We start from the raw sequence: 26585 nt of genomic DNA on the forward strand, positions 1-26585 counted from the left end.
TTTGGCAGCAAGAAGGTGCCTCTGAAAACCAGCATTGGGATGGAGAGGGCTGAAGGCAAGTGCTAGTTGTGAACATGGGCAGCTTTCAGGCTGGAAGCACGGATGCCAAGAACCCAAAACACCAAAAAAACTGGTGATTAGACCCACAGGTCCAAGAACCAAAGGAAGAAAATGAAACAATTTATTTTCAGTACTGTAAACACTGCTGCTATTCTCTTAGATGTTTTTCTTCCATGATATACCCTTATCCTATACTGGTTTGTATAGATTAGCACATTAGGTTTCAGAAGTCATTTTAAACTCCATTTCCATCCTCCATATTTGAAATATTTAAAATCTACAGATTTTCATTTCAAAGTTGTAGAGGTAAATAAGCTGGAGAACAATAATAAAAAACATGAGATGATCGATCTCAAATTCCAAACAGGTGACTTGAGATGTCCTAGAGAAAGCAGCTGGAGTCATAGCATCTTTGTCTCTGATAGCTGATACACTCAGAGGCTCATGTGCTTCTGTGCGTCAACCCCAATCGCCCTACTGTGTGCACAACTCAACAAAATTCATTTAAAACATGCAAATATGTTGACTGAGTGCCTGCTATGCAGAAAACATTTTCCTGGGAACTCGGGGGGAAAGGAAATGCTAATTTTGATACAGATAATTATCTGAAATCCCTCACAGTTGATATTCCTATTTTATTTCTCTCTCTTAATTCTACATGATGGTGCAGCAGGCACTTTCCAAGGTCACCACCCATCTCACAACCGAAAATTAAATCTGATTCACAGAGCAGACCACAAAGAGCATGTCTGGACCTAGAACCACAGCATGTAACCTCAGAGCGGTGAGACACCAGCCAGCATGGATAAGCAGCAGGCACTTGCTCTATACCAGGTGATGGTGTGGAGACATGACGTGGTGCAGGGACACCAGCACCCAGTCCTAGTTCTGGTCCCTCTCAGCCTGGTTAAGTCGTGGTTCCTAGGACTCCAGGGAACATCCCCACAGCCTCACAATAAGATCCTCTTTTCCTGCATATGCTAGCTTGGATGGGATCCTCTGTTCTGTAATCAGTATGGCAACGGAGCAGATGAAATATTTAATGGTCTTTCATGAGCACTAAATTTCATTTTTTACAAACTAGGTTAGATTCTGTCAAACAATCTTCTAATGGTGTATTAGAGTGTATATTAAGGATCTGATTCATTCTATACCCACTAACCACAACTGAATAGATTTAAGTTTTCTTTCTCAGAAGCTGGACTAGCTTCAGAGCATCTACAAACATTTCTGGAATATTTAACTTACCCTAAAAAAACAGATGATAGACAATAGTTCCCTAAATTATTTTCCCCAATTGTTGCAAAATTATGCAAATGCAGAGTTTCTTGGACTAAAAAAGGAACTCAACTTCCCTGATCCTAGTAAAGAAACAGGAAACAGCTTGAAGCTCTCTGGTTTGTCTTATGGCTCATGAAAAAGCTTTAGCCTAACTTGACAAAAGAAAGGCAGGGAAAGAGTTCACACGGCTCTGCACAAACCCAACCCAATTACTAATTTCATGTTAGCCACTCTTTACGTGGAACGAGGGGGCTCACAGATGTCCTACACTCCAAAACACACCACAGGGAGGACACATGCCCATCAGCACCAGAGGTTCATGCTAACACAGAGAAAATGTGTGTGACTGCAGGAGTCCATGCTTGGTTTAAATAGACCTGCTGCTGACTCAGATATGTACAGGTAGGCAGGAACCACACACTGCACACATATACCACATGCCACCACACACCATACATCCCACACACCAATGTGTACACAAATACATGCACAACCATACATACACACCATATATACAACACATACCAATGTATGCACAAATACACAGTCACATACCACATGCAAGTGCAAGCACACACAATGGAGAATCACTACCTCAAAAGTTCCTCATATGCTATTATCTGTCAGAATTTGAACCATAGATCTGATATTGCAAAAGAAATGTGTTTCATGCAACTTTATTAACAAATGTATTTAATGTGACTCCATATTGAACAGAAACAATCCAAGATACTCTCTTATTTATAATAGAATACTTACTTCTTTTGTGCTTTCTTTATGGACATAGATCCATTTTTCACGATAAAAACCTAGAATAAAAATTAACTTTGTTTTTTAAATCTGGCAAATCATTTCAAAAATGAAGATTTTAAAGGAATTTAAATAATTGGACATGTTAACAAAGTTATCTGACTTACTATATTCACAAGAAATGCTTTTACTTGGTTCAATGCAAACAGAATTGCCTTGTTTCTTAAATCAGTTTAAGATATGAACAATGATTTCAGACAGTACCAAGTCCTAGTAACTTAGAAGAAAATTAGTATTATTAATGACTGAAGCCATATGAAGACATAACTGATTATAAAATGCAATTACATTACTAAATTCCTATGTACCCTAATAAAAAGTTCTATTCTTCTATTGCTCTGTATGGTACTCCCTAGAAACACATTTTTCAGATAAATCTTGAAGTTTCAAGAATCACACTAACTGTATTCTCCATGTGACCCTATCTTCTTCATAAAGTAGTCTCCCCCATATTCACAGTTTCACCTTCTACAGTTTCAATTACCCACAGTCAGTTTTGGCTTGAAAACATTAAATGGAAAATTCCAGAAATAAACCATTCCTAAGTTTTAAATTCTGTGCCGTTCTGGGTGGTGTCATGAAATCTCACACTGTCCTGCTTTGTCCTGCCTGGGATGGGAATCCTCCCTTTGTCAAGCGAGTCCTACACTACCTGCCCCTTGATCACTCAGTAGCCGTCTTGGTTATCGGAACAACTGTTGAGGTATCGCAGTGCTTGTGTTTAGAGAACCCTTATCATACTTCATAATGGCCCCAAAGTGCAAGAGGAGTGATGGCGGCCATCTTGCTATAACTGTTTCATTTTATTATTGTTGTTAATCTCTTACTGTGCCTAATTTATAAATTAAACTTTATTATAAGTGTGTATATACAGAAAAAAACCCATAGTATCCATAAGGTTCGGTACTATCCACAGTTTCAGGCATCCACTGGAGGTCTATCCCCTGAGGTAAGGGAGCCTACTATAGACGAACATGTGTCTTGGTAACTCACAGATAAACTGCAAGGCAGTGCCATGATAGAGCCCTACGCCCTCTCACAGACAGGTCCCACCTCCAGCCTTCCCCTGCTGCCATCTAACATCCTAAACTACAGCTCTGACTGTCTGTCTCCTGCTCTGAATCTTCAGTGACTTCGAAACTCAAGTCAGGACACCCCTCAGTTTGGCCTCACTGCTCAAGAATGAGTTGAATTCAAGATCATATGCATGGGCTGTTTTGTGGGTTGTGTCATCTCTTATTTTGTTTTTGCACATCTTACCCACTGAAACGGCTGAGCTGCCAAAAGTCTGACCACTAAATAAGTGGGCGATGCTGGATACTGGGCTGTTATTTACATATTTGTATCACCTTTTATTTCATAAGATAGCATTGTCAGAGTAATTTAGTATTTCAACATAATCGACAAAATAAAATTAATGAGAATGATCTTACTTTGAGTATTTGTGTCATTTCTAAAATGGTCCTTTTTCCTTTTTTTGGATGCATATTCATGCTCTTCATTATTGAATATTTCTCCATCTTCACTATTTAAGATACTGAAATAAAGACATATTCTATTAAAATATTTTTTCAGGGAGATCTTCATTTGGCTTTTCTTTTGTAAAACGATACAAACACTTCAAAGTGACAGATTGTGGGCTTGAAATTACAAGGGTAATGTCTAACACTTTTTTTTTCATTTTGAGAAATAAGATGTGTCCTGGTTCTTTGAGAATATTATACCGGAAAGTGCTGAACATGTCTTAGAATCTCTCAAGGGTCTTGATATGCTTATCCAAGGGAGTTTCAAACATCAAAATGCTTTATTAAAATATAGAGATTTTTTAAAAACAACTATTAAAACTCCAGAAAAAAAGATGGTAAGAATATGATGATACCCGATACTGACCAATGACTTGCTGTATCCCTTACCCCATGCTGAGCAACCACTCAATATTTCTGATTACTCTCTATATTTTTAAGGGTTTAACTGAAGTTAATTATTCACTGAACATTTTTTTATTAAGCACCAACCAAATACATGTTAACACACTTAACTGGAAGCAGAAGTGACATGTATATTTTTACTATTTAAACACATTTAATTAAAAGTTTTTCTTCTTCGTGAAACAAGAAAATCAAATCATAAGGCAATAACTAGACAATGTGAACACCTTTTACTTTTTAAAAAAATTTCTTCCTTATAGTAAAAAAAAAAAAAAACACCTGTAAATAGTAATCCACATCCTCAAAACTAAAGATGTGTAAAATTTTTATTTTCCACACACTGATAACAGATTTTCAGTCTAAAGCGAGGAAGGAAGCTCTGTGGAGACAAGCTGGTTGGTGGAGGCACGCGAGAGTGATGCTCAAATCCCAGGAACTAAGATTGCTTATTTCCCGCTCACTGTTCTTTGACAAGAAAATTGTATATAAGCCCCTTTCCACTCACCAGTATTCACTTTTAGTAAAAACAGCTGACTTTGCCAAATGAGTCAATTTCTCACTGTCAGAACAGACTTAAACAGCACTGCCAACAGTTGTAAATCATCAAGACAAGCAAAGCGCATTTGAAAAACATACAAACAACTGAACTTTTTGTGGCAGACATTACACCACCAATTTATGGAAATGTGTTGATGGTTGTATTTCATATTTAGTCTTATACCAGTTTGTTATCATTGATTGAAATACTGAATGCAGAAGCTTTAGAATCTAAAAGGGCTTTTCTAATGAAAATTACAAACTTATCAAAGGAAAAGCACAGATACGATGTTCTCCAGAAATAGTGTCACAGAAATAAAGACAGAATATGGAAGGAGAGAGGACTGCTGACTAATCTCACACGTCCAGGGAGAAGAACACTCCATGCAGCTGAGCTCCAACACGTCAGTGTGGACAAAACAGCAAGCTGAACCGAAAGACATCCCATGGACCACTGAGCTGGAATCAACTCTGTCCATAGGTGGTGAGGCCAGGTTCAGATACTTGCAGTAACCGCGTCCTCCTGTGAATCTGGGCCTAGATGGCTGTGGCTCCCTGGGGGCTACCCACACTGTGGATTCCACAGGTGGAGGTGACCTTCTTGGGCACTGCTGGGACACTTCGTGGGCCCACGTGGGCAGTGGTAGGGCTCAGAGAACTTCAGTGTTAGGGCCTTGGGGAGTCTATGTTAGACTTGAGGACCAAGCCTGGGCTCACAAATGACAACCAAGGGAAAATGGCTACTTTAGAGAAACCAGTAACTAGGCTACTATTTTTACAAAGTATTTTAAATGGGGAAAAAACCATTATTTTGGGGTTGTGGGTTTTACACTGTCAGGTAAACAAAAATGTACAAGTAGAGAAGAAAGATGAATGCCTCTGAAATTTAAATTCAACACACTAAAATGTTAATAAAGGAGTATTCAATTTATAAATCTTTCCATTCTGCATGTATCAACTACATCTCATAGCAAACATGTTCCTTTTTTATAACCTTTGTTTCATGAGCAAGACAAACATCACCTATTCTGACTTAAAAACAAGGGAAACTGCCCAACAATTTGATTAAAAAATGTCAAACACCTTCAATAGACATGTCTCCAAAGAAGAGATACAACAGCCAACAAGCCCATGAAAAGATGCTCCATATCACAAATTGTTAGGTAAATGCAAATTAACACTACAATGAGATACTACCTCACACACATTATGAGGCTACTGGCAAATTAAAAGAAAGAAAGAAAGAAAGTAACAAGTGTTGACAGGGATGTGGAGAAACTGGATCCCTGGTGCAGTGTTGGTGGAAATGGAGGATGGTATAGCTGCTATAGGAAACAGCATGGAGGTTCTTCAAAAAATTAAACATACAATTACCATATGATCCAGCAATTTCACTTCTGGGTATATTTTCAAAAGAACCGAAAGCGAAGAATGAAAGAACCTGTATACCCAGCAGAGAATGACAGATACCTGCATACCCAGCGGAGAATGACAGATACCTGCATACCCAGCGGAGAATGACAGATACCTGTACACCCAGCGGAGAATGACAGATACCTGTATACCCACGGTCACAGCAGTATTACTTGCAACAGCTAAACATGGAAACAACCCACACGTCCATCAGTGGCCGAAAAGACAAACTGTGGTATGCCCTATACACAATATGGAATATTATTCAGTCTGAAAACGGAAATGCTGACACATGCTACAACAGGGCTGAAACTTGAGGACATTATGCTGTGAGATAAGACAGTTACAAAAGGACAGTGTCTGATTTGACTTATATGAGGTACTCAAAAGTCAAATCATACAGACAGAAAGTAGAAAGCCAGTTACCAGGTCTGGGGGTGCTGGAGAATGAAAAGTTAGCACTTAATGGTGACAGAGTTTCAGTTTGGGAAGATGAAAAAGTTCCAGAGATGGATAGTAGTAATGGTTGCACAATAATGTGAATGTACTTAACACCACTGAACTTGTACATTTAAAAATGGTTAGGATGGCAATTTTATGCTATGTGTATTTTGTTGTAATTAAAGATAAAGAGACAGCGTGCAAGAGAGGAGAGGAAGTAGCAGTTTGTCTTGTTCATGCTGTCTGAGGTGCATGTCGGAGGGATGGGGTGGGGGCGGGAAGCGTTAAAAACAAAGAATAGAACCTCATAGAACACAAGCTGAAACAGGGCACAAACGCACTTGTAAGAAACACAGTTTCCATAAACTTAAAACATGTCTGAATGATGGAGCTAACAGCCCTCAACTCCCCACACCCAGGCCGCACCACAGCATACATCACCCCCTTGCTTGCAAATGTGCCCAAAAGGCAATGACACTCCAAGTTTCCTCTGACAACCCAAGGCCAGCGCATGACTTTTCCAAGTTCCTTTCCACTCAAGAAAAGGAAGAGAAGAGAATAGAGAAGAATCAACAAAACAACTCCAAATAGAAGTAAACTAGAGCCAAGAACAGAACTGTTTCCCATAATTAAGTTCCAATTTCTATACATTATAATCCTCATTCTCATTCTCGTGATGACCTGTAATAAGATTTGCATTTTCCTCTGATGGTATTTTCCTTAAGAGATGGACAACAAGGTCTTAATCTTCATCTCCCAGACCACTCTAGGGTTCTAAGCACAGGCTTTACAGGAATGTGCTGTTATGGGCCATTATCTTCAAATCATTTCCACACAAGTCTAGGAAAGTAAGACAGGCTAGGGTAAGCCTCCGGTTTTTAAAACTGCTAATCAAGGGCATCAGTTCTTAACTATATTGCTGTAAGATATATCAGAAAACTTTTGTTACCAGTAAGAAAAATGATATTTGTGAATGATTTAAGTTTTAATAATTATTAAAGTACTATACTACACGTAGTAAAAAATAATACATACTCATCACCTCAACTTCCCTGAGCTGCCATTAGGAAGCAACCCTGCCCAGCCCTTGATTTTGGATTTCTGGCGTCCAGAATTGTGAGGACAGACATTTCTGTGGTTTTAAGCCACTGAGTTTGTGGTTATGGAACCCTAGAAAATGAATACAATCATCTATCTTTTTAAGTTACTTCAGTTTGATATTGATTATGAAAGGTACATACATGCTATCAAACAGAAGAGACTTTAGGGAGAAAAAATCTCAGCATAAATGCCATGATTCCAAGTGCCAAAGTAATATAACATGCATAATGTGATAATTTCACCAAAACCAAAACAAAGTGGAACAAACCCTCAAACACAGTTGTTGATAATTCCCACCTGGCCTCCTCTGACATTTCCTTCGGATCAGTTTGGCTGTACCTCTTCTGTCAAGCAGGAGTTGGACTACATTTTGGTCAGCTCCTCCTCAGAAGGGAGCTACAATCTCTGCTCTAACAATCCCCAATGGTTGTCTTAAGTTACTCTGTTCATCAGTGGCTACCTACTAAACCTAGCTTTTTATCCATACATTTCCAATCAGGTCATATTATTTTCTCCTGGTAGGCGAATGTTTACATTTATCCATTTTCCTGATACAAAGGTACTTCATATCAGTATATTATTAGTCTCTGATTACAAAAAGATAATCCAGAAGAAAAAGTCCAGTCAATTTTATGTAAGTTAAAAAAAAGATGTGAAACCTATTTTTAGGATTAACATTTCCTTCCTAAATATCTAACACAACACACTTACAGACTCTTAACACACCCGCGTTACATGAAGGGAGCAGCAGAGCAGAGAGCAATAAGCACCAAGGCCAGGTGGAGCCACAGACAATGTGGGCCCCTCGCACTCCACAGGGAGAAGCATCTGCACTGTGCACAGAGTGCAGTCTGGCCGAAGGGAAACGCCGTCTTAAAGAGCTTCAGATGCAGCAACCCTTCAAGAAGGGTTGTGCCAGGAAGTCCACCAGATGAGGCTGCAAACCCGTCAAAGGGCATCACACACTCTGTGCACAGGGCACACAGAACAACGCCTCCCACATCCTGTGACTTCCTACGTGTGCCACTTGGACCACCACAGCCCCTACCTGCACCATCTTACCTGGACAGACAAAATCAGCCACCTCATGACTAGGGTATTCACATGGTTTTCAGTTCTATAAATTCCTCCCCCTTAAGAATGCATGGCTGTAAAATCAGAAATGATGAAAACTGGACTTGTGAGTGGCTTTGCAGTAGGGATTACAGGTCCAGAACAGAACAGGTTCAGTCACATATTTAAGATATTCAAGGGAAAAAAATACAAGCCAAAGATTTAACATCTAAATAGTGACCATCAAGGATAAAAGTCACACACATTTTTATGAGTACACACACACACAGGACGTACGATGACCAGCAGCTGAGGGATGACCCGCTAAAGAATAAGCTCCGGAAACCAAAATGACTAGAGGCAGAGGCAAAGGTGTGGCTGCCGGGTGGTATTTATTTGTGGAGCTGCTGGCACATGATGGTGATAAAGGTGCAGCATGCCATGGTTACCAGCTTAGACAATGCAGACAAAGAACCACCACCAGAGAAGTGGTAGGGATGGGGAGAAGATGTGCAGGGCCAACCGGGAGTGGGGTGTCCATCAGCTAACTGCAGTATCGGGTACTGTGGGGAGCCAACAAAAGAATCTAAGGGTTTGCTATAAAGGCATTAGGGTAAAAGTGAAAAAAAAAAAAAAAAAGACAGAAAGAAAAAAAGATAACAAGAAAGCCCTCTTAAATACCAAAAGGGTAAAAGCAAATAAAATAGAACAAGGTGGTTCCCTGTTACCTGTCATGTAAAAAACAGACTTGGCTCACTTATTAAATGGAAAACAGTCTTGGATTGGTTCACAAAGCAAAATCAAGCACCATACTGCATATAAGATATATAGCTATAAAAGGCTGGGAAAATATACAGAGAATGTATAGGACTCAGAAAATGTCACAAGAAACTTTATAGCTTAAATACCTATATCAATACAAATTTAAATAATAAAAATAAATTATTTAAACATATAACTGAAAAAGCCAGAAAAAGATTAGTGAACCAAAAGAAAGGGGGGAATTATTACAAATAAAAGCAGATATTATTAAGTAGAAAAAGAATAGAACTAAGAAGCAAATCCAAAAGCTGGCTCTCAAGAGAAAATAATCAAAACAAACCACTAAGTATCTGTCTGATTAGGAAAAAAAAAGTTACAAGTGCTAACAGAAGAAAATTTAAAAATTGTACAAGAAAAAGAAAGGGATAGAGAGAAAAATGTGTATATTAAAAGGGACTTTAAAAACATATCAAATTTTAAGAATAAAGCAACACTAAACTATAGTGTCTAGGGATATACACTTGGTGATAAAACTATAAAGATTAGGGAAATGATTATCATAAGAGTTTGGGAAGTGGTTATTTTTTGGGAGAGGAAGTGGATTATAATCGAAATGGGACATGTGGGGGGTGCTTCTGGGATGATTATGATAAAGTTGTATTCCTTGACCTGGGTGTGGTTACAAGGATGTTTGATTCATAAAAATGAAGAAAAACATTAAAAAATCATTACAGGCAACTTTATAAAACTCTTTGCAATAAGTTAGAAGTAGATGAAACATTTTTTAAAAAAACATTAAATTTAATGCTATTGCAATATAAAATCATGTTTTTTTCTTAGAGCTAAACAAATTAATTGTAAAATGCATTTAAGAAGAACAAGAAACTATTCTAAAATTCATATGGAATAAAAAAAGAGCCCAAATAGCCAAAGCAATCCTAAGCAAAAAGAACAAAGCCAGAGGCATCACACTGGCATCACACTCAACTTCAAACTATATTTTAAAGCCCCAGTAACCAAAACAGCTTCTGTACGGTACAAAAACAGACTCATAGACCAATGAACAGAACAGAAAACTAAAAAATAAAGCCACACCACACACCTACAACCATCCAATCTTCGACAAGGCCAGCAAAAACCGCAGTGGAAAAAGACCATCCTATTCAGTACATGGTGCTGGAATAACTGGCTAGCCATATATAGAAGATTGAAGCCAGACCCCTATCTTTCACCATATACAAAAATTAACTCAAAATATGTTAAAGATTTCAACATAAGACCTCAAAATGTAAGATCCTGGAAGATAACCTAGGAAACACTCTTCTTGACATTGGCCTTGGCAAAGAATTTTTGGCTAAGTTCCCAAAAACAATTGCAACAAAAAACAAAGATTGGCAAGTAGAATTTAATTAAATGAAAGAGCTTCTGCACAGCAAGAGAAACTACAGACAGAGGATACAGACAACCTACAGAATGACAGAAATTATTTGCAAACTATGCATCTGACAAAGGCCTAATATCCAGAGTCTACAGGGAACTTATGCAAAAAAACAAATGACCCCATTAAAAAATGGGCAAAGGACATGAACAGGCACTTCTCAAAGAAGATACACAAGTGGCCAACAAACATGAAAAAGGCTCAGTACCACACAGCACTAGAGAAATGCATCAAAACCACAATGAGATACCATCTGACACCAGCCAGAATGGCCATTACTAAAAAGTCTAAAGACAACAGATGCTGGCAAGGCTGAGGAGAAAAGAGAATGCTTTACACACTGTTGACGGGAATGTAAATTAGTCCAGCCACTGTGGGAAGTGGTCTGGAGATTTCTCAAAGAACTTAAATAGAACTACCATTCTATCCAGCAACCCCATTACTGGGTATATATATATATATCCAAAAGAAAATAAATCATTCAACCAAAAAGACATATGCACTCATATGTTCATCGCTGCACTATTAACAATAGTAAAGACACAGAATCAACCCAGGTGCCCATCAATGGTAGACTGGATAAAGAAAATGTGGTACCCATATACCATGACATACTACACAGCCATAAAAAAGGAATACAATCACATCTTTTGCAGCAACATGGATGGAGCTTGACTTAATCCTAAGCAAATTCATGCAGGAACAGAAAACCAAATGCCACATGTTCTCACTTATAAATGCGAGCTAAACATTGAGCACACATGGACACAAATATGGGAACAACAGACACTGGGGACTACTAGAAGGTAGAGGGAGTAGGGGTGGGTTAAAAAAACTACCTATTGAGTACTACGCTAACTAGGTGACAGGATCTGTACTCCAAACCCCAGCCTTATGCAGTATTTTCATGTAACAAATCTGTAAATGGACTCTCTGTATCTAAAATAAAAGGTGAAGAAGAACCAGTAAGCATAAATAACCAGACAACTCTGAGTAAGAACCGCAGTGGTGAAGACTCTAGCCCCAGCTGACATGAAAACACAGCATAAAGCCTCTCTGTTTACATCAGTGTAATGAGGGAAGTCCAGGAAGACAGAGAGAAAACCCCGTAGTCCCAACTGCCCGTGGAAATTTAGTGTGGGAAAAAGAGGTATCTCAACACAGCAGGGAAGGGGCTTTTCAGTTAGTGGTACTGCTGCAGTAACTGGACAGCTACTGCACAAAGACACAAACAGATTTGTTCCTCACAGCACGCTCCAAGATAAATTCCAAATGGAGCATAAGTTCTCTTCTCTCTCCCCTGAGGCATAATTCATACACAGCAGAACAGACTTTTAAATACAGTTCAGGGAGTCCTGACCTGTGTACCTCCTGTAACACATACCCAATCAAGACACCATAGAAAGCTCCATACAGCTGTTAAGTCAATCACCAGGGAGGCTCTCAACTCTGCCTCTCCTTGGGAGCTAAGAGGTAAGCCACCATTGCGAGCCCTGTGCTGATGCAGGCCCCAGACACGACTGACAGCACAGTCAGACTAAGTGATGTCTGGCTCGCCTTTTAATTTTCTTAGTGATAACTTAAAAAGACTTTTAAAGATGATTTTAGACTTGCACAAGTTTCAGAGGCAGGGCACATGGTGTCCCCAAGTTTCTACCCACCTTCGTGCAGCCACAGAACAAGGATCAACACCATAAGAGGAACTCTGGCATGGTACTCCCAGCTCAACCACAGGCTTTGTTGTTTTGCCAGGCTGCCCACCAGAGCCCGTCTGCTCCTGGGCCCGGTCCAGCATCCACGTTGTGCTTAGCTGACACACTTCCATGGCCCCCCATGCCAGAAGAGTTTGCAGTCTCCTCTCATCACCTTGAGGAGTACTGGTCAATTATTTTGTAGAATGTCCTTCAAACTGGGTTTGTCTGCTGTTTTCTCCTGATTCAACTTAGGGAAAACCTCCACAGGTGATGTGCCATTCACACAGCACCACAGGTACCTGCTGCCAATACGATGTCACCTTTGAGCTCTTGGTTGGGGCAGTGTCTGCCATGTTTCTCCACTGTAAAGTATTGTTCCCTTTGTAATGAATAGCTATTTGGGGGGAGACTTGGCAGATATTCTATTTCTCCTAATTCTTTCATCTATTAGAAAGATTTCACCTTGCTGCATCTGTCAAGGGACTGTGCTTATAACAATTATCACGGTGGCCTTCTACTTCCCTTATTCTTTCTACATTTATTAACTGGAATTATCCTGCAAGGAAGAGCTGTTCCTTATCCCTCACTTATGCATTCATTTATGTATTGATATCAGCCTAAATGGATGGCCATTTCTTTTCTTTTTTAGGTTATAATCCATTACTACTGTTGTTTATCCTGTGGCTCGAACTGCTCCAGCTTTGGCCAACGGAGCACTTTTTGGTGGGCATCTGCCCTTCTGACATCTGACAGGCTCCCATCACTCACCTTTCACTTGCCCTACCCCAGCCCTGGAACCAACCCCTTCCCTGAGGAGCCCTTAGGATCCAGTATCTCAGCCTGGCTCTGGTCACTGATGCAGGTGTCACTGCTCTAAGGCCCTCTGTGGACAGATGTGTTATACACGCATAGACCCCCATTTCTCTCTCTCTGAAAAAACCAACAGCCCTAGTTCACGCTGACACCTCCAACCCTGATCCAGAACCACAAGATAACTCTAGCACCATCCTTCCTTATTTGTAATGTCTTCCTAGAACATACAGTTTTGAGATTGCTAACCCACGCCCCTATGAGAAACAAGTGCACCAACTAGAGGTTTTGTCTTCAGCCTTAAAGCATCCTGCCAAAACACTGTTTTCCAAAGTTACTGATAGGTCAGCTAATTCCACATCCACTTCACTATGGTTATCACAGCAGTCCCTAACCTTTTTGGCACCAAGGACCAGTTTCTTAGAAGATAGCTTTTCTACAGACTGGGGCGGGGAGCGGGGGATGGTTTCCGGATGAAACTGTGCCACCTCAGATCATCAGGCATTAGTTAGAGTCTCATAAGGAGTGAGTGCGCAACCTGGATCATTCACATGCACAGTTCACAAGAGGGTTCATGCTCCTATGAGAATCTAATGCTGCTGCTGACCTGACAGGAGGCAGAGCTCAGGCAGTAATGCTTGCCTGCCCTCTGCTCACCTCCTGCTCCATGGCCCAGTCCCTAACAGGCTACGGACTGGTGCCGATCTGTGGCCTGGGGGTTGGGGACCCCTGGATTATTGGGTAAGTTTGTAATACCATTTGATTCATCTGTCACAGTTTGTATCATTTGGGCACTCCCCCCAATCTCACATACACACACACACACACACACAAACATCCTTGTTGATTTTAGTGAAATTTTGTGGTGCACAGTTCCATGGGTTTTGACAGGTACACAGTCAAATCTAACACAGTCCCATCACTCCCCAAACTGCCTCTCACTCTCTTTGTAATCAACTCCTTTTCCCCAACTCTTAACCCCTGGCAACCACTGATTTGTTCTTCTTCCTTACGGTTGTGATTTTTCTAGAGCATCCTTTCAATAGAATCATACAGTACGGAGGCCTTTTAGGTTTGGTTTCTTTCACTAAGTAAAACGAATTTAAAATTCATCCATGTTGTGCGAATCAACAGTTTGTTCCTTTTGACCTTTGACTGGTATTCTGTTGTAGAGATGTTACCACAATTTGTTTATTCATTCACCGGTTGAAGGACATCTGGTTTTGAGTGTTGGCAATTACTGAATAAAACTCTATTAACAGTCACATGCAGGTTTTGTGTGAGCATGAATTTTCACTTACCTTGGGTAAACACCTAGGAGTGAGACTGCTCGGTTCTAAGGCAGTGTAACATAGTAAGAAGCTGCCACACTGTTTTCCAGAGCGGCTGTGCCACTCTGCATTCCCAGTAGCAGGGCTGGAGAGCAGATTCCTGCCAGCACTTGGCACTGTCCTTGCCAGCACTCGGATGCTTTGTGGTTGTTCTTTCATCTTAGCTACTGAGGTAGGCCTGTGCTGGTACCTTATGAGGAAGGTGCACAGCCTTCCAAATCACTAGGCCCACTGGGCAGTCTCATTCCCCAGCACATACTGTTACATTTCTAGCTGGTCAGCTGCTTGCCCCAAATGGTACTGTGGCCTCAGGCTAGCTGCAGTGTTTATCTTCCGGATTGCTTGCACCTGTTTCCCTAACAATAAATTATGTTGGGCATCACATGCTTATTTTTCTCTGCTTATTTGCATGGGCTTCTTTGCAATCCATGCAAGTCGTCTGGTGAAGTACACGTTCACCAAACCTACTGCCCAATTTTTTACTGGATTGTTTTCTTATTGTTGAGTTTTAAGTGTTTTTTATGTGTTCGGGATACTAACTCTTTGTCAGATATGTGACTTACAAATGTTTTCTCTGAGAGTAGAATTTTAAAATTTTAATAAAATGCAAATATAGATTTTTTTTCTTTTATGGATTATGCTTTTGGTATCGTATCCAAAAAACTCTGCCCAAGATCATGCAGACTTTCTTTTGGGTTTCTTCCCTAAGCTCTACAGTTTTTGCATTCTACATTTAGATACATGATCCATGTTGAGTTCATTTTTGTATAAAATGTGAGCTGTACAGGTCAATTTTTTTTCTTTCTTTTTTTTTTTTTTCTTTTGCATATACACATCTAGTCTTCTAGCACCATTTGTTGACAAGATTACATTTTCTCCATGGAATATATTAAGAGGTGCCTTTACACCTCTGTCAAAAATAAACCAACCACTTTTGTATGGACTTATCTGGGGTCCTCTCTTCTGTTCCACTGACCCGTGTATCTATCTTTTCACCAGTACCACATACCACTCTCTTGATTGTGGTGATTTTATATTTTATAGTAAATCTTGTTCTTTTTTTTTTTTTTTTTGAGATGGAGTTTTGCTCTTGTTGCCTAGGCTGCAGTGCAACGACAGGATCTCTGCTCACTGCAACCTCCGCCTACCAGGTTCAAGTGATTCTCCTGACTCGGTTTCCTGAGTAGCTAGGATTACAGGCACCTGTCACCATGCCCGGCTAATTTTTTTTTGTAATTTTAGTAGAGACAAGGTTTCACCATGTTGGCCGGGCTGGTCTTGAACTCCTGACCTCAGGTAATCCGCCGCCTTGGCCTCCCAAAGTGTTGGGATTACAGGCCTGAGCCATGGCACCTGGCCGTTGCTCTGCCTTTCTAATGATGACTTTAGATACGGAGTTTTTAATATGTAGAAGTTCATCTTTTTTTTTCTTTCACAGTTTGTGGTTGTGTGTAAGCAATCTGCCTACTCTACATTGTGAAAATATCCTGTTTTCTTCTTAAAACTTTACAGTTTTAGCTTTTACAGTTCATTCTACAATCCATCTAAAATTAATGCTATATCCACAATAAGAGTTAGTAGTAGAGGTTCATTTTTCCTCACATGTTTATCCAGTTGAAAAATCCTTCCCTTCCCAATTGAACTATGTTGGTTGAAAAAGCTTTGCTTTCTCCGGTTGTTGCACTGTGCATCTTAGTGTTTTGTAAACTATTCTTATCTTCTCAATTTTTTATAAGTGTAAACAGAGAAAATATAATTTCTTTTGAAAGAGTTCTCTTACTTAATAAAGAAACAGGCTGGGCGCAGTGGCTCACGCCTATAATCCCAGCACTTTGGGAGGCCAAGGCCGGTGGATCACCTGAGGTCAGGAGATCAAGACCATCCTGGCCAACATGGTGAAACCCTGTATCTACTAAAAATACAAAAATGTAGCCGGGTGTGGTGGTGAGTGCCTGTAGTCCCAGCTACTCAGGAGGCTGAGGCAGGAGAATTGCTTGAACTCGGGAGGCGGAGGTTGCAGTGAGCAGAGATCATGCCACTGCACTCCAGCCTGAGTGACACAGCAAGAGTCCATCCGCCTCCCCCCCCAAAAAAAGAACCAACAAACGAAAGAAAGAAAAGGAATAAAATGTCTAATGTTTTTCGCCCACCAAACTAGCTAAAGTAATTACAAAGACAAGGCTGCTGTAAACATCTTGTGCACTGTCCCCAAAAAGCAGATGGCATGGAGCAGACAGCATCTTTAGATGAAGACATACATGCAGCCACACAAGGCACACAGATGCATTTCAGCCATTATTCCCTCATGATGAAACCCTCCCCTTGTGCAGTGTGTAACCTGCACTGACACACACACATCTTGGGTGAAGTGTGAAGTAATGGGAATTTGTGTACACTACTATTCAGAGCATAAACTAGTGCAAAATTACAGAAAGTAATGTGGCAATACTAGAATTTTAAATATATAATTCTATTAGGAACTTAGATTTCATAAATACTCACACAAGTATGCAAAAAGATGAGATTCCGTCTCAAAAAAAAAAAAAAAGAAAGAATGGTAAGTGGGAAATAGCCAAAATGATGTCACTGGAAGCTTGGACAAATAATTTATGGTATACCTAAACAATGAAATGCCATCATTATAATGAATGAGGAACTCAGCATGCACTGACATCGAACAACTAACTTCCAGGAAATACAAGTGGCAGAAAAGGATGAACATGCAATGCATTAGGAGAACACGGTGACACTACCTCACTGGAAAGGGAAAGAGGTGCATGACCTGTGACCCTGCAGTTCTGTTTCTAGGCACAGACCCAGGGACCCTGTGCAAGACAATGCGGATTTACATGTTATTTCAGTTAATGGAACTCTACCTTCCAGCTGCTCAGGCCAAAGCGTTAGTCTCACCCTCAATCCTCTTAGTGCACCGTACACATTCCATGTGTCAGTTCCACCTGCAGAATACACCAAGGATTTGAGCCCTTCCTCACCCACCACCTCCTTTCTCTCCAAGCCATGATCATTTTCCATGGGGGTTAACCCAAGCCTCTTAAGAACTGGTCCACTTGCTTCTGTCCTGCCTCTTGGAAGTCTGTTTTTAACACAGTAGCCAGAATAATCCTGTTAAAGCATAGGCCTGAACAAATCACTCCTCTGCTCAAAACCCTGATTCCCCACTTCACTCAGAAAAGCCCTAGTCCTTACCATGACAACAGCTACTTCACAGCTGGGACCCAGTAAGGCTGGGATCTTGTCTCCTACTGGCCCCGCTTCCGGGCTCCCCTCCGCAATGCTGGAACCCTGCTCTCCCTGAATATGACAGATGATGTACTCCTGCCTTGAGGCCTTTGCACTTTTTCTTTCCCTGCTGGGGAGGCCCTGCCCTCAGACATCCATTCATCCTGCTCTCATTGCCTAAGTTTCCTTCCACAGATGCCTTCTTAGAGGCCACTCTCTGTAGATTTTCCTCCAACACCACCTGTCCTGAGCATTTCTTATCTCCCACATATTACCACACTCGCTACACTACGGAACTCATCTTGTCCACTGCCTATCGGTTTCACCAGAATGCAAGCTCCATCAGACATGGGTTTTCACGTTTCATTTATCGCTGTATCCTGACACCATAGCACACAGTAAATCCTTAGTACATTTGGACTAAACAGGTGTAACAGTATGTGTGATAACAAGACCAGAGACATCTCTATGTCTGGCTCCTGGGTAGATTTTATCTGCCAACAAAGAAGTAGAGGTAGGACTCTGGCCCATTCCATTTCTAAGGAAATCCTTTCTGGAGGGGTGGGGAAAGCTGTGTCCTTCCCATCAAGAGCAGAGAAAAGCCACTACCCCTCACGTAGGAAAAATCCCTAGGACTCTACCCCTGGGGGTAATCAACAGGCAAAGGGCAACACACTCACTGTTCCCTGTGAGATAATTAACGAAAATGAGCCTCTGTTCGGGTGTTCTGGACAGAAAATAAAGATTCAGGATAAAGTTAATAAAGATGAAAATTTTAAATCAACTTAAGGTTCTGAGAAAAAGTCTGATGGCTCTGAATTTCCTGGTGACACAAGAGATCTGGTTGTTTTGGAAAGATGGGGAAGGAGGCGTGTAGGGAGCCAAACATCAGAGGAGAGTGAAGGAGGTTTGAAATATTGATGACACAGAGAGGAGTAGAGCAGGCCAACCAAGCAAACACACTGGGGCTGTGGGCTGCATGGAGGCCCTGCAGGCACATAGCAGATGACCAAGAAACATCAGTTCACAGAGTGAGTGGAAGAACAAATGAGTGAGCAAGTGAAAAGAGCAAATCAACGAGTGGGTGAACAAGGAGGAGCAAGCAATGGGAGAATAAATTCAGGAGAAAGCAAGTGAGTGAATGGATGATGTCCCCGCTGTGTTCTCTGGTTGGAATCTTCTTTCTTACATTTATTAGCTGCTCATGTGTTGGTTCATTTAGGGTTGGGAATATGCCATTTGAGTGTGTTTTTTAAAAAAAGACTGGGATGGAGTTTAGGGTATTGGCAAGAGTGTTACTGAAACAATGGATCATGGAATATAAGCTGGACAAAAGGAGACATGAAAAAAAGATGGATAGGATAGAAAAAATAAGTCAAGAGTTGAGGTGGTAGTCAAAAAATCTGGAAGGTGAGAAGATTATGCTTAAGGACTGGGATGCCCAAATTCATGGGTTTGCACCATGGGAGGAGAGGACAGAAGGAGATGCTAGGAACAAAGAGGACAGTACCAAGGCCAGAGGCTGTGAGTACCACAGGTGGACACTGAAACCACCAGGCAACAGCAGGGATTGGAGTGGAGAAAATGACCGTAATTCTTTGCAGACTCTGACATCTGGTGAGCATGACCATGCAGGGGGTGACTGTGCAGACAGGATCTGAGCTAGAAAAAGGGAACTTCACCCTTCACGTTCTATGCTTTAGGACACATGTAAATTTTTTCATTTACAATGAGCACATGTTGCTTTATAATTGACAAAACCCACAAATTTGGGGAAGAGATAATATTAAAGTCAGAGTCAAGAGTTTACGATCCAGAGAAAATCATTAATTTAAGAAGCACTAACAACAAATACTGCTTGAAACAGTTAGTGCTGAGTCCAACACTGAAATTAATTTTCTTTTTCTTTCCTGTCACTAAAGAAAGGCTATAAGGAAGGTCATCTGGATTTTTGCTGAAACCTGTAACAATACTCTAAACATCCTAAGGGGAAAATGTCAATGTGCTAACAAGGATATTTACTTAAATGGATACAGGATGTCTGCTCTCTAAGGTACAGTGGCTTTTGAGCCCAGTACATACTTCAAGGGCTAGAAGGATCTCCTGAATTCTCTATCCCTCATGGTAACCAGAGACTATGTTCACATTCTCATAAGGGAACCAAAAATGTAGCTTCTTCTATCTTGTTTCCTTGGGGGATGCACAATTTAAAAATGCTTTTTACAGAATTCCATTATCTTGGGATATCCTGGGAACTACTAGAGTTGAAGATAATTTTGGTAGAACCTTAAATTTATGATGGCTCCCATTGCCAAGCCCACTGAGAACCAAATTACCAAAATAAATGTTAAGACATTCAAATTTGAATAGAAAATATAATGTTTTATGAGGTATAAATAAAAATAATGCAATAAAAAAGATTTAGTAAATTCAATGCAAAGACCCCAGAAGCACCTCTGCCAAAACTGAGCTGAATGTGTTACATCTGACTACACACTCCCTTGTCAAATGTCAACTTCACAAAAGACCAGGAACAACTTCTTATATATCCGCAACAATGCCTCTAGTTATATTGAAATAACAATAGGCAATTACAGTGCCCATAACAACACTGAAAGCTGACAGAAAAAGTTAGAAATTCTTAACGATATATAGTATTTAGACACTCTTCTTCAATATCTTTCCTTTATAGGAATCATACAATTTCTGTCGTCAAACATAAAACTGAGTGGCAGCAACACCATGCTGGAGAGAAGACCCAGCCAGGTTATTTACTTACATTTCTCCAGCTGAACCCTCAGAGTCCTTCTCAGGGCCACCCTTTTGGCTTGTCCACTCAATCTGTGACTCACTCTTTTACTGATCCTGACCCTCTGTCCAGCTGTGCCGACATCACCAAAGGCAGCACTCAACATTTCTCACCTGTCTACTGAAACCCTTCACTGGCTGTCCTCTCTTCAATCTGGATCCCAGCCGACCTACCTGCTATTCTGAATCAACAGCCTAATAAAAGGCTTCCTTAGGTCAGGTTCAAGATGAATCCTCTGTCCATCAAACTATGTTTAAACCTCAGTAATATCATGAATGTTGTTTGAAAGAGCAGCTTAATCAAGGATTCAGAGTATGAACTGGCTGGCTGCCCCCAGATCAACCATGTTGAATTGCTTAATTTCTTACCAATGTTATCTAAACTTTTAATACTAAAATGAGTTGAAAGTAAGCAGAAGGATACTAAAGGCCTTCTATTTTCATGCACATTCACAAAAAAAGAAAATTAACAAAGTTAGGTAGAATCTTGATTACCTGAATTATTTTTACTATAGTTCCTTTTCCACATTTAGAAAGCCCACCTTAAATCAAAGAACTGGGAGCACTATGTTTCTCAAAGACACGTGGGGGAAAGAGAAGGCCGTTTACATAGTAATTTTAAATGGTGGTTACATATGGTCTTATCTTTTTAAAATCAATTTTAGGTTCAAAGCTAAATGTTTTTTCCTTCCAGAGACAGGATTATATCTACTGCAGTTTCAGATCACCAATAGCCTCTACCCACAGGTTTGGATTTGCATTTTGGTAGGAACGAACAGAAGTCAGAGGAAGATGAACAAGACGGCAGAGTAGGAAAGGGGGGCGGGGGTCCCAGTACCGCAAAGCAACTAGGTGGGGTAAAGGGTGGTGCTGACTAGTTCTCGCTCACTGTGCCCCACAGGGGGCAGCCAGGGTTGCTGTCATAAAGCCTTTTTGCACAGGGATGCTTGTGTTAACAGCAGCCATTGGTTCAAAGGGGTGGATCTGAAGGTAAGTTTGGGGGAAGGGGAAAGGGAGACAGAGGGGTAACAAGTTACGCAAACAAAACATATCTCGACTGTATTCTCCAATTCTATGTGTGCAGAGGGAAAAAAAACAATTCTCAGACATTTAAAATGTGTTTGAGATGATGGGAAAAAGAACACATGAGGGAAAAAACCAAATTTCCACAAATTCCCTACTGTAGATGCAGCAGTAACACTGTACTTCAAGCATTACAGCTTTTTTTAAAACTGATATTCTGTAATATATCTCCCCATCCTAAAATCCACATTTAATAGTGGCTATTGGGAGTAAATGTGAGACACCTAACATTTCTAGATATAGCCAACCATCTTTAAATTTTAAAAAAAATTGCCATAAAAATTATGAGTAAAAATGACCTAGAAAATTCATAACTGTATATAACATTATGCAATACCAAGAGCATAATTACAAGTCTTAAATACGTTTTACAGCTATCAACACTAAATAAATCTTAGCATGGCAGAGAACTGCTACAATATAAATTTAACAAATATTATGTGTTATCCTCACAATAACTAACATAGAAAATTAATTTCTGCTTCAAATACTGCACAAGCCAGTCGCTGGTCTAAAGTTACTAAACTTCTGTCAGAAAAACAAATGGCCCACCAAGCACACAGTTGATAATTACCCAAATGTAAAATAATATACAATAAATGACTAGACCCATGACATTCCAGAAAAGCTATCTCAACACCTTCTTGGCCCTCCAAATTCTCACACGCTACTGTGGTAGACACTGCAGTCATCACACCATACCCACCTACCCTGGTTCTGTGCTCATGCAGTCTCTGGTTTTTACCTGGACACATGGCTGGGCCACAACCCCCAGCCTCCCTTGCACTAGTGCTCTAGCCAATAAGGTATGGGCAAGAACGCAATGCAGGTAACTTTTGGACTGTGCCACTGAAGCACAGGTTGCGTGTCTACCCTTCGGCCTGAGCACAAATGTGGCAGGTAATAAACACACCGTTTTGGATCATGCAGGTAAGACCGCACTCTTGGGATGGCAGAGCAACAAGACAGACTGTGCTTGGCCCCTTGACAACATTACAAGCAAAGTTATCATGCCAACTCAGGTTTTCAAGGGAGAAAAACTGATTTGTCTTGTGTAAGCCACTATTATTACATCTCTGATATATGCCACCAAAACTGTATATTTTAATTTCCTCAGGTTCCTCAGCTATAATGTGTGGTTAATAATACCTCTCTCCCAGATTACCGTGAGAATTAAATGTTTTAAATTAAAAAAAAGAAAAAAGCATCTATATATGAATATTAGGCAATCTACTAGCCTCATTTTTTAGCTAAATAACTTGCTTCTTCACACCAGCCTTCTGGGTGGGCAAGTCTCAAAAGTTATGGAGCTTTGCAGGGACTTGAAAAATAGGTAAGGCCATACATGCTAAACTGTCAAATGACTGGTTCTGCTCAGCTGTAACTTACATGCTGTGACCGATGTTACAATGGTTATTCTCTCTTTCAAGTTTCTGACTACAGGATTCACATCTCTTCCAGCCATCTTCTGTCTTAATCCAACTCCATCCAGGAGATCTCCAGTCCTGACCCAAAAATGGCATAGTTCTCCTATAAAAAAGTTAATTTATGTTAAAAAGTATATATAATGCACAAGTTTCTTTTCACTTAGAACATTTATTCATTAATTTTAAAGACTAAAGTTCTTAACATTTAAGTATCTGCTCATTAAATGTTGGCTGGACAGCAGTGATAGTGACAATAACATAGTACTCTGATTGTACTAAAGTGATAAAATGGGGTAAGTAAAGGTGGTTTTACTGGCCTAATACTGCATATGCCATGAAAGGTTTACTAGAGGTGACATCCAAGCTCATACCTGAAAAACAAGCAGGGGTCAGTGAGTGTGGAATAAGGAATACAATCCCAAACAAGTATTCTCTCTCTGCCAGAAGTTAGGAGCAACCGAAAATGAAATGTATTCATGTTCAGCAACTCCAAGTAGTTCAGTTTGGTTGAAGCTTACAATAGATGACAGCGAGCAGGCCAGAATTAAGGATGGAGAAGTCATTTAAAGCCTGATCAAGTCAGAGGAGCTGGATGCTATTCTGAGGGCATTGAGGGGCCAAAAAAGGGATGTAAGCAGGTAAGTGATTCAATTAGATTTGTGGCTTACAAAGAACTCAGTATGACACTGAGAACGTATGGGGTGAGGGTCACCTGGAGGAAAGGAGTTAGGACTGGAGGCTTCTGAATGCTGGCCTTTAAAAGGTGAGAGTGTACAGTGGTAGAAGAAACAGAAGAGCAGAGACTGCAGAAACATTTAGGAGACAGAGGCAAACAGCACTCGACGACTGGCTGGCTAGAAAGATGAGGAGGAAATCAAGGAAGTTATATAGATTTTGTTTTGTAGCTTCTGGTTCTGGGATAAGACGTACAGAAGGAACAGCAAGGTTTTATTAGGGGAGGAGAGATAAGGGATATTAATTTCAGGTTTGGACATGCCTGTTCAGTCTGAAATACTAGACTCCAGGTATAAAAATTATGACTTAAAAAATGATGCAACTTCATGATTGACTCCATGAAGTTCACGATTTGATAAGAGCAAGAGCTCGAATGCTAGTTCTTCCCATTGACTTGATTTCTGCTCCTCTTAGTCAGTGATTTACAACTACTGCTATGCATGAACATCGCAGGAAGCTTTTTAAACATTCAAGTGCTTAGTCTCATCCTGTTCCAGTTAATACGAATATTTGGGGGTGAAGGCTAAGTTTATGTAGTTTTTAAAGGTCCACAGATGATTCTCATACACAGTGAGACTGTGCATGAGGCTAAAAACCACCTCAGATGTTCACACTGCTGATTGAAAATGTCACATCCCAGAAAGGCTCCCTGACTCCCTGTCCAAACAGCACCCTTCTGCTGCCTCAACCCCACCCCTACCAGCCTAAGCCATTATCTACTGCCTGCATAGTTGTAAGGGCTGTCTGAAAAGATTAGTGTGTTTATCATCTGTTTTCCTCCAAGAAAATGCAATGTCTCGTTCAGCTCTGTATTTCATTACCTTGAACAACGCCAGGAATACAACAGGAGCTCAATAAGTATTTATTTCCTGAATGAATAAATATATAGATCCATGGTTCAGAAGAGAGTTAGACTGGAGAGAGAGAGAGAGAGGAAAATAATGAGCATTTAGATACTAATCAAAACCACACAAACAATATCACAGGGTATGTAGAGAGGGAAATCAAGAGAGAAAAGAAATATCACCCTAAAAAACCCTAAGAAATATCACCATTTAAGGGACCAGCAGATAAAAGCCAAGTAGGAAAACTGAAAAGGAAGAGACAAAAAGGTAGAGGGAGAAGTAGGAAGTCAGAAGAAAAATGTATTTCAAGAAAGAAATGATCGACAGAAATGAAAATGTTATAAAAAAGCCAAGCATGGCAAGAGTTCAAAATATATGTTGAATTTAGCTACAGAAAGGTAGCTGAATTACTCAAGCAAAAGTGGTTTCTGTAATGTGTTACTTTAATTTCATGTCCCGAACAGACTTAAGAGTATTTCATAATGTAGAATATTTATATCCTAGAGAATAATGTAGAATATTTATGTCATGGAGAATAAATGAGAGATGAACATCTCCAAACACCACCTCCCAACTATATTTACTGTAATAAACAAAAAACAAACTATTAAAAGGGCACTTATACAATCCTAGAAGATACAAAAAAAAAAAAAAAGAAGGAAATTACATAGACTTCAACAATATTCCTGGATCAACTACAAATGCTTAATTCTTGACTGGTGTAGGAAATGTATGATGAAGTAATTATTCTTTACACGAAGAAAATCTCAAACCTTGCTAAACTGACTTATAGTCAGAACATATCTTTTTCAGTCACATAATGATTTAAATTCTTGCTTTAGAAAATACTTTAAATATTCCTTAAATTTCAGCATGATTTTGATAAACTGTCTCACAGACCTGCTTCACAACTACTGAACATCCTAAAATGCAAAACTCAATGCCCATGTTCAGTCAACCTAGAGTTATCTAAAATCGTCTCTAATAGCATACAGTTGATTTTATGATTTTCAAGAACATTCCCACCAAAGGCAGCAAAGACCATGAAGTAGCAGATAACTGTTTGAAGTAGCACCTTGAGTCTCATAAAACACATATAACAGAAATCGGCTGCCAGAACATCTCTGATAATTATCAAATTATCTCTCAATATCAGCTTGAAACTATGGATTCAGAAATCTATGTTTAAAAAAAAAATCAAGTGGATAATCCTGAAAAATACTGCTAACAGACCAAATACAGGATTACTTCAATGACAAACATTTGAGCACCAACTAAATGTTACTATGCTAGGTATTCCTGCCCTCAAAAGTGTGCAATTTAGCTAAGGAACTAACAAAGAACAATAGCAAAACACACACAAATTCCATACAAATGTAATATAATAAAGTATGTTTATGTGTAGATATGTGCGTGTGCATGTATACATACATACACATTATGTCCACAATCTTGTAACTTGTGGTAAAGAGAGAATAACTAAATTTGAGCAGAAAGCAAATCAGTTGGGAAAGCTCTGACGAGAAACTAGGACTTGATCTTGGCCCTAAAGTATGGTTAGATCTCAAATGAATGGAGAGGCAAGGCAAAAAATATCAATCATGGGAATGGTGGGTGAGTAAGTATAAAGGTCAAAATGTGTGCCACGATTTGAGAAAAATAAGCAGAAAAGATTGGATAAAATGGAGAAAGTTTATGGGAGGACTGGTACATAAGCTGCAAAAATGACTAGAAGCCAGATTATAGGAGAATATCAAAGGTGTTTAGACTTTACTCTGTAAGTAAGTA

General features: G+C 39.9%; 1 protein-coding gene across 11 annotated transcripts in view; it reads right to left on the reverse strand.

Moving 5' to 3' along the window:
- FBXO25 (F-box protein 25) overlaps positions 1 to 26585 on the reverse strand; it is a 65172-nt gene that overhangs the window by 35489 nt on the left and 3098 nt on the right. For 4 of the 11 annotated variants that reach the window (XM_033177870.1, XM_033177862.1, XM_033177882.1 and 1 more), the window contains 3 exons: positions 23180 to 23320; positions 3585 to 3688; positions 2101 to 2150 (listed from right to left, as the gene is read on the reverse strand). In XM_033177870.1, the coding sequence (XP_033033761.1) occupies positions 2101 to 2150; positions 3585 to 3688; positions 23180 to 23313 (288 nt within the window). In that variant the 5' untranslated portion in view covers positions 23314 to 23320. Of the gene's footprint in view, positions 1 to 2100; positions 2151 to 3584; positions 3689 to 23179; positions 23321 to 24773; positions 24867 to 26585 lie in introns of those variants that run through there. The other 7 variants (XM_033177853.1, XM_033177878.1, XM_033177893.1 and 4 more) reach the window with 4 other exon arrangements.

The sequence above is a fragment of the Trachypithecus francoisi genome, unplaced genomic scaffold, assembly GCF_009764315.1.
Source record: "Trachypithecus francoisi isolate TF-2019V2 unplaced genomic scaffold, Tfra_2.0 Contig01558, whole genome shotgun sequence".
NCBI classification, from domain to species: domain Eukaryota; kingdom Metazoa; phylum Chordata; class Mammalia; order Primates; family Cercopithecidae; genus Trachypithecus; species Trachypithecus francoisi.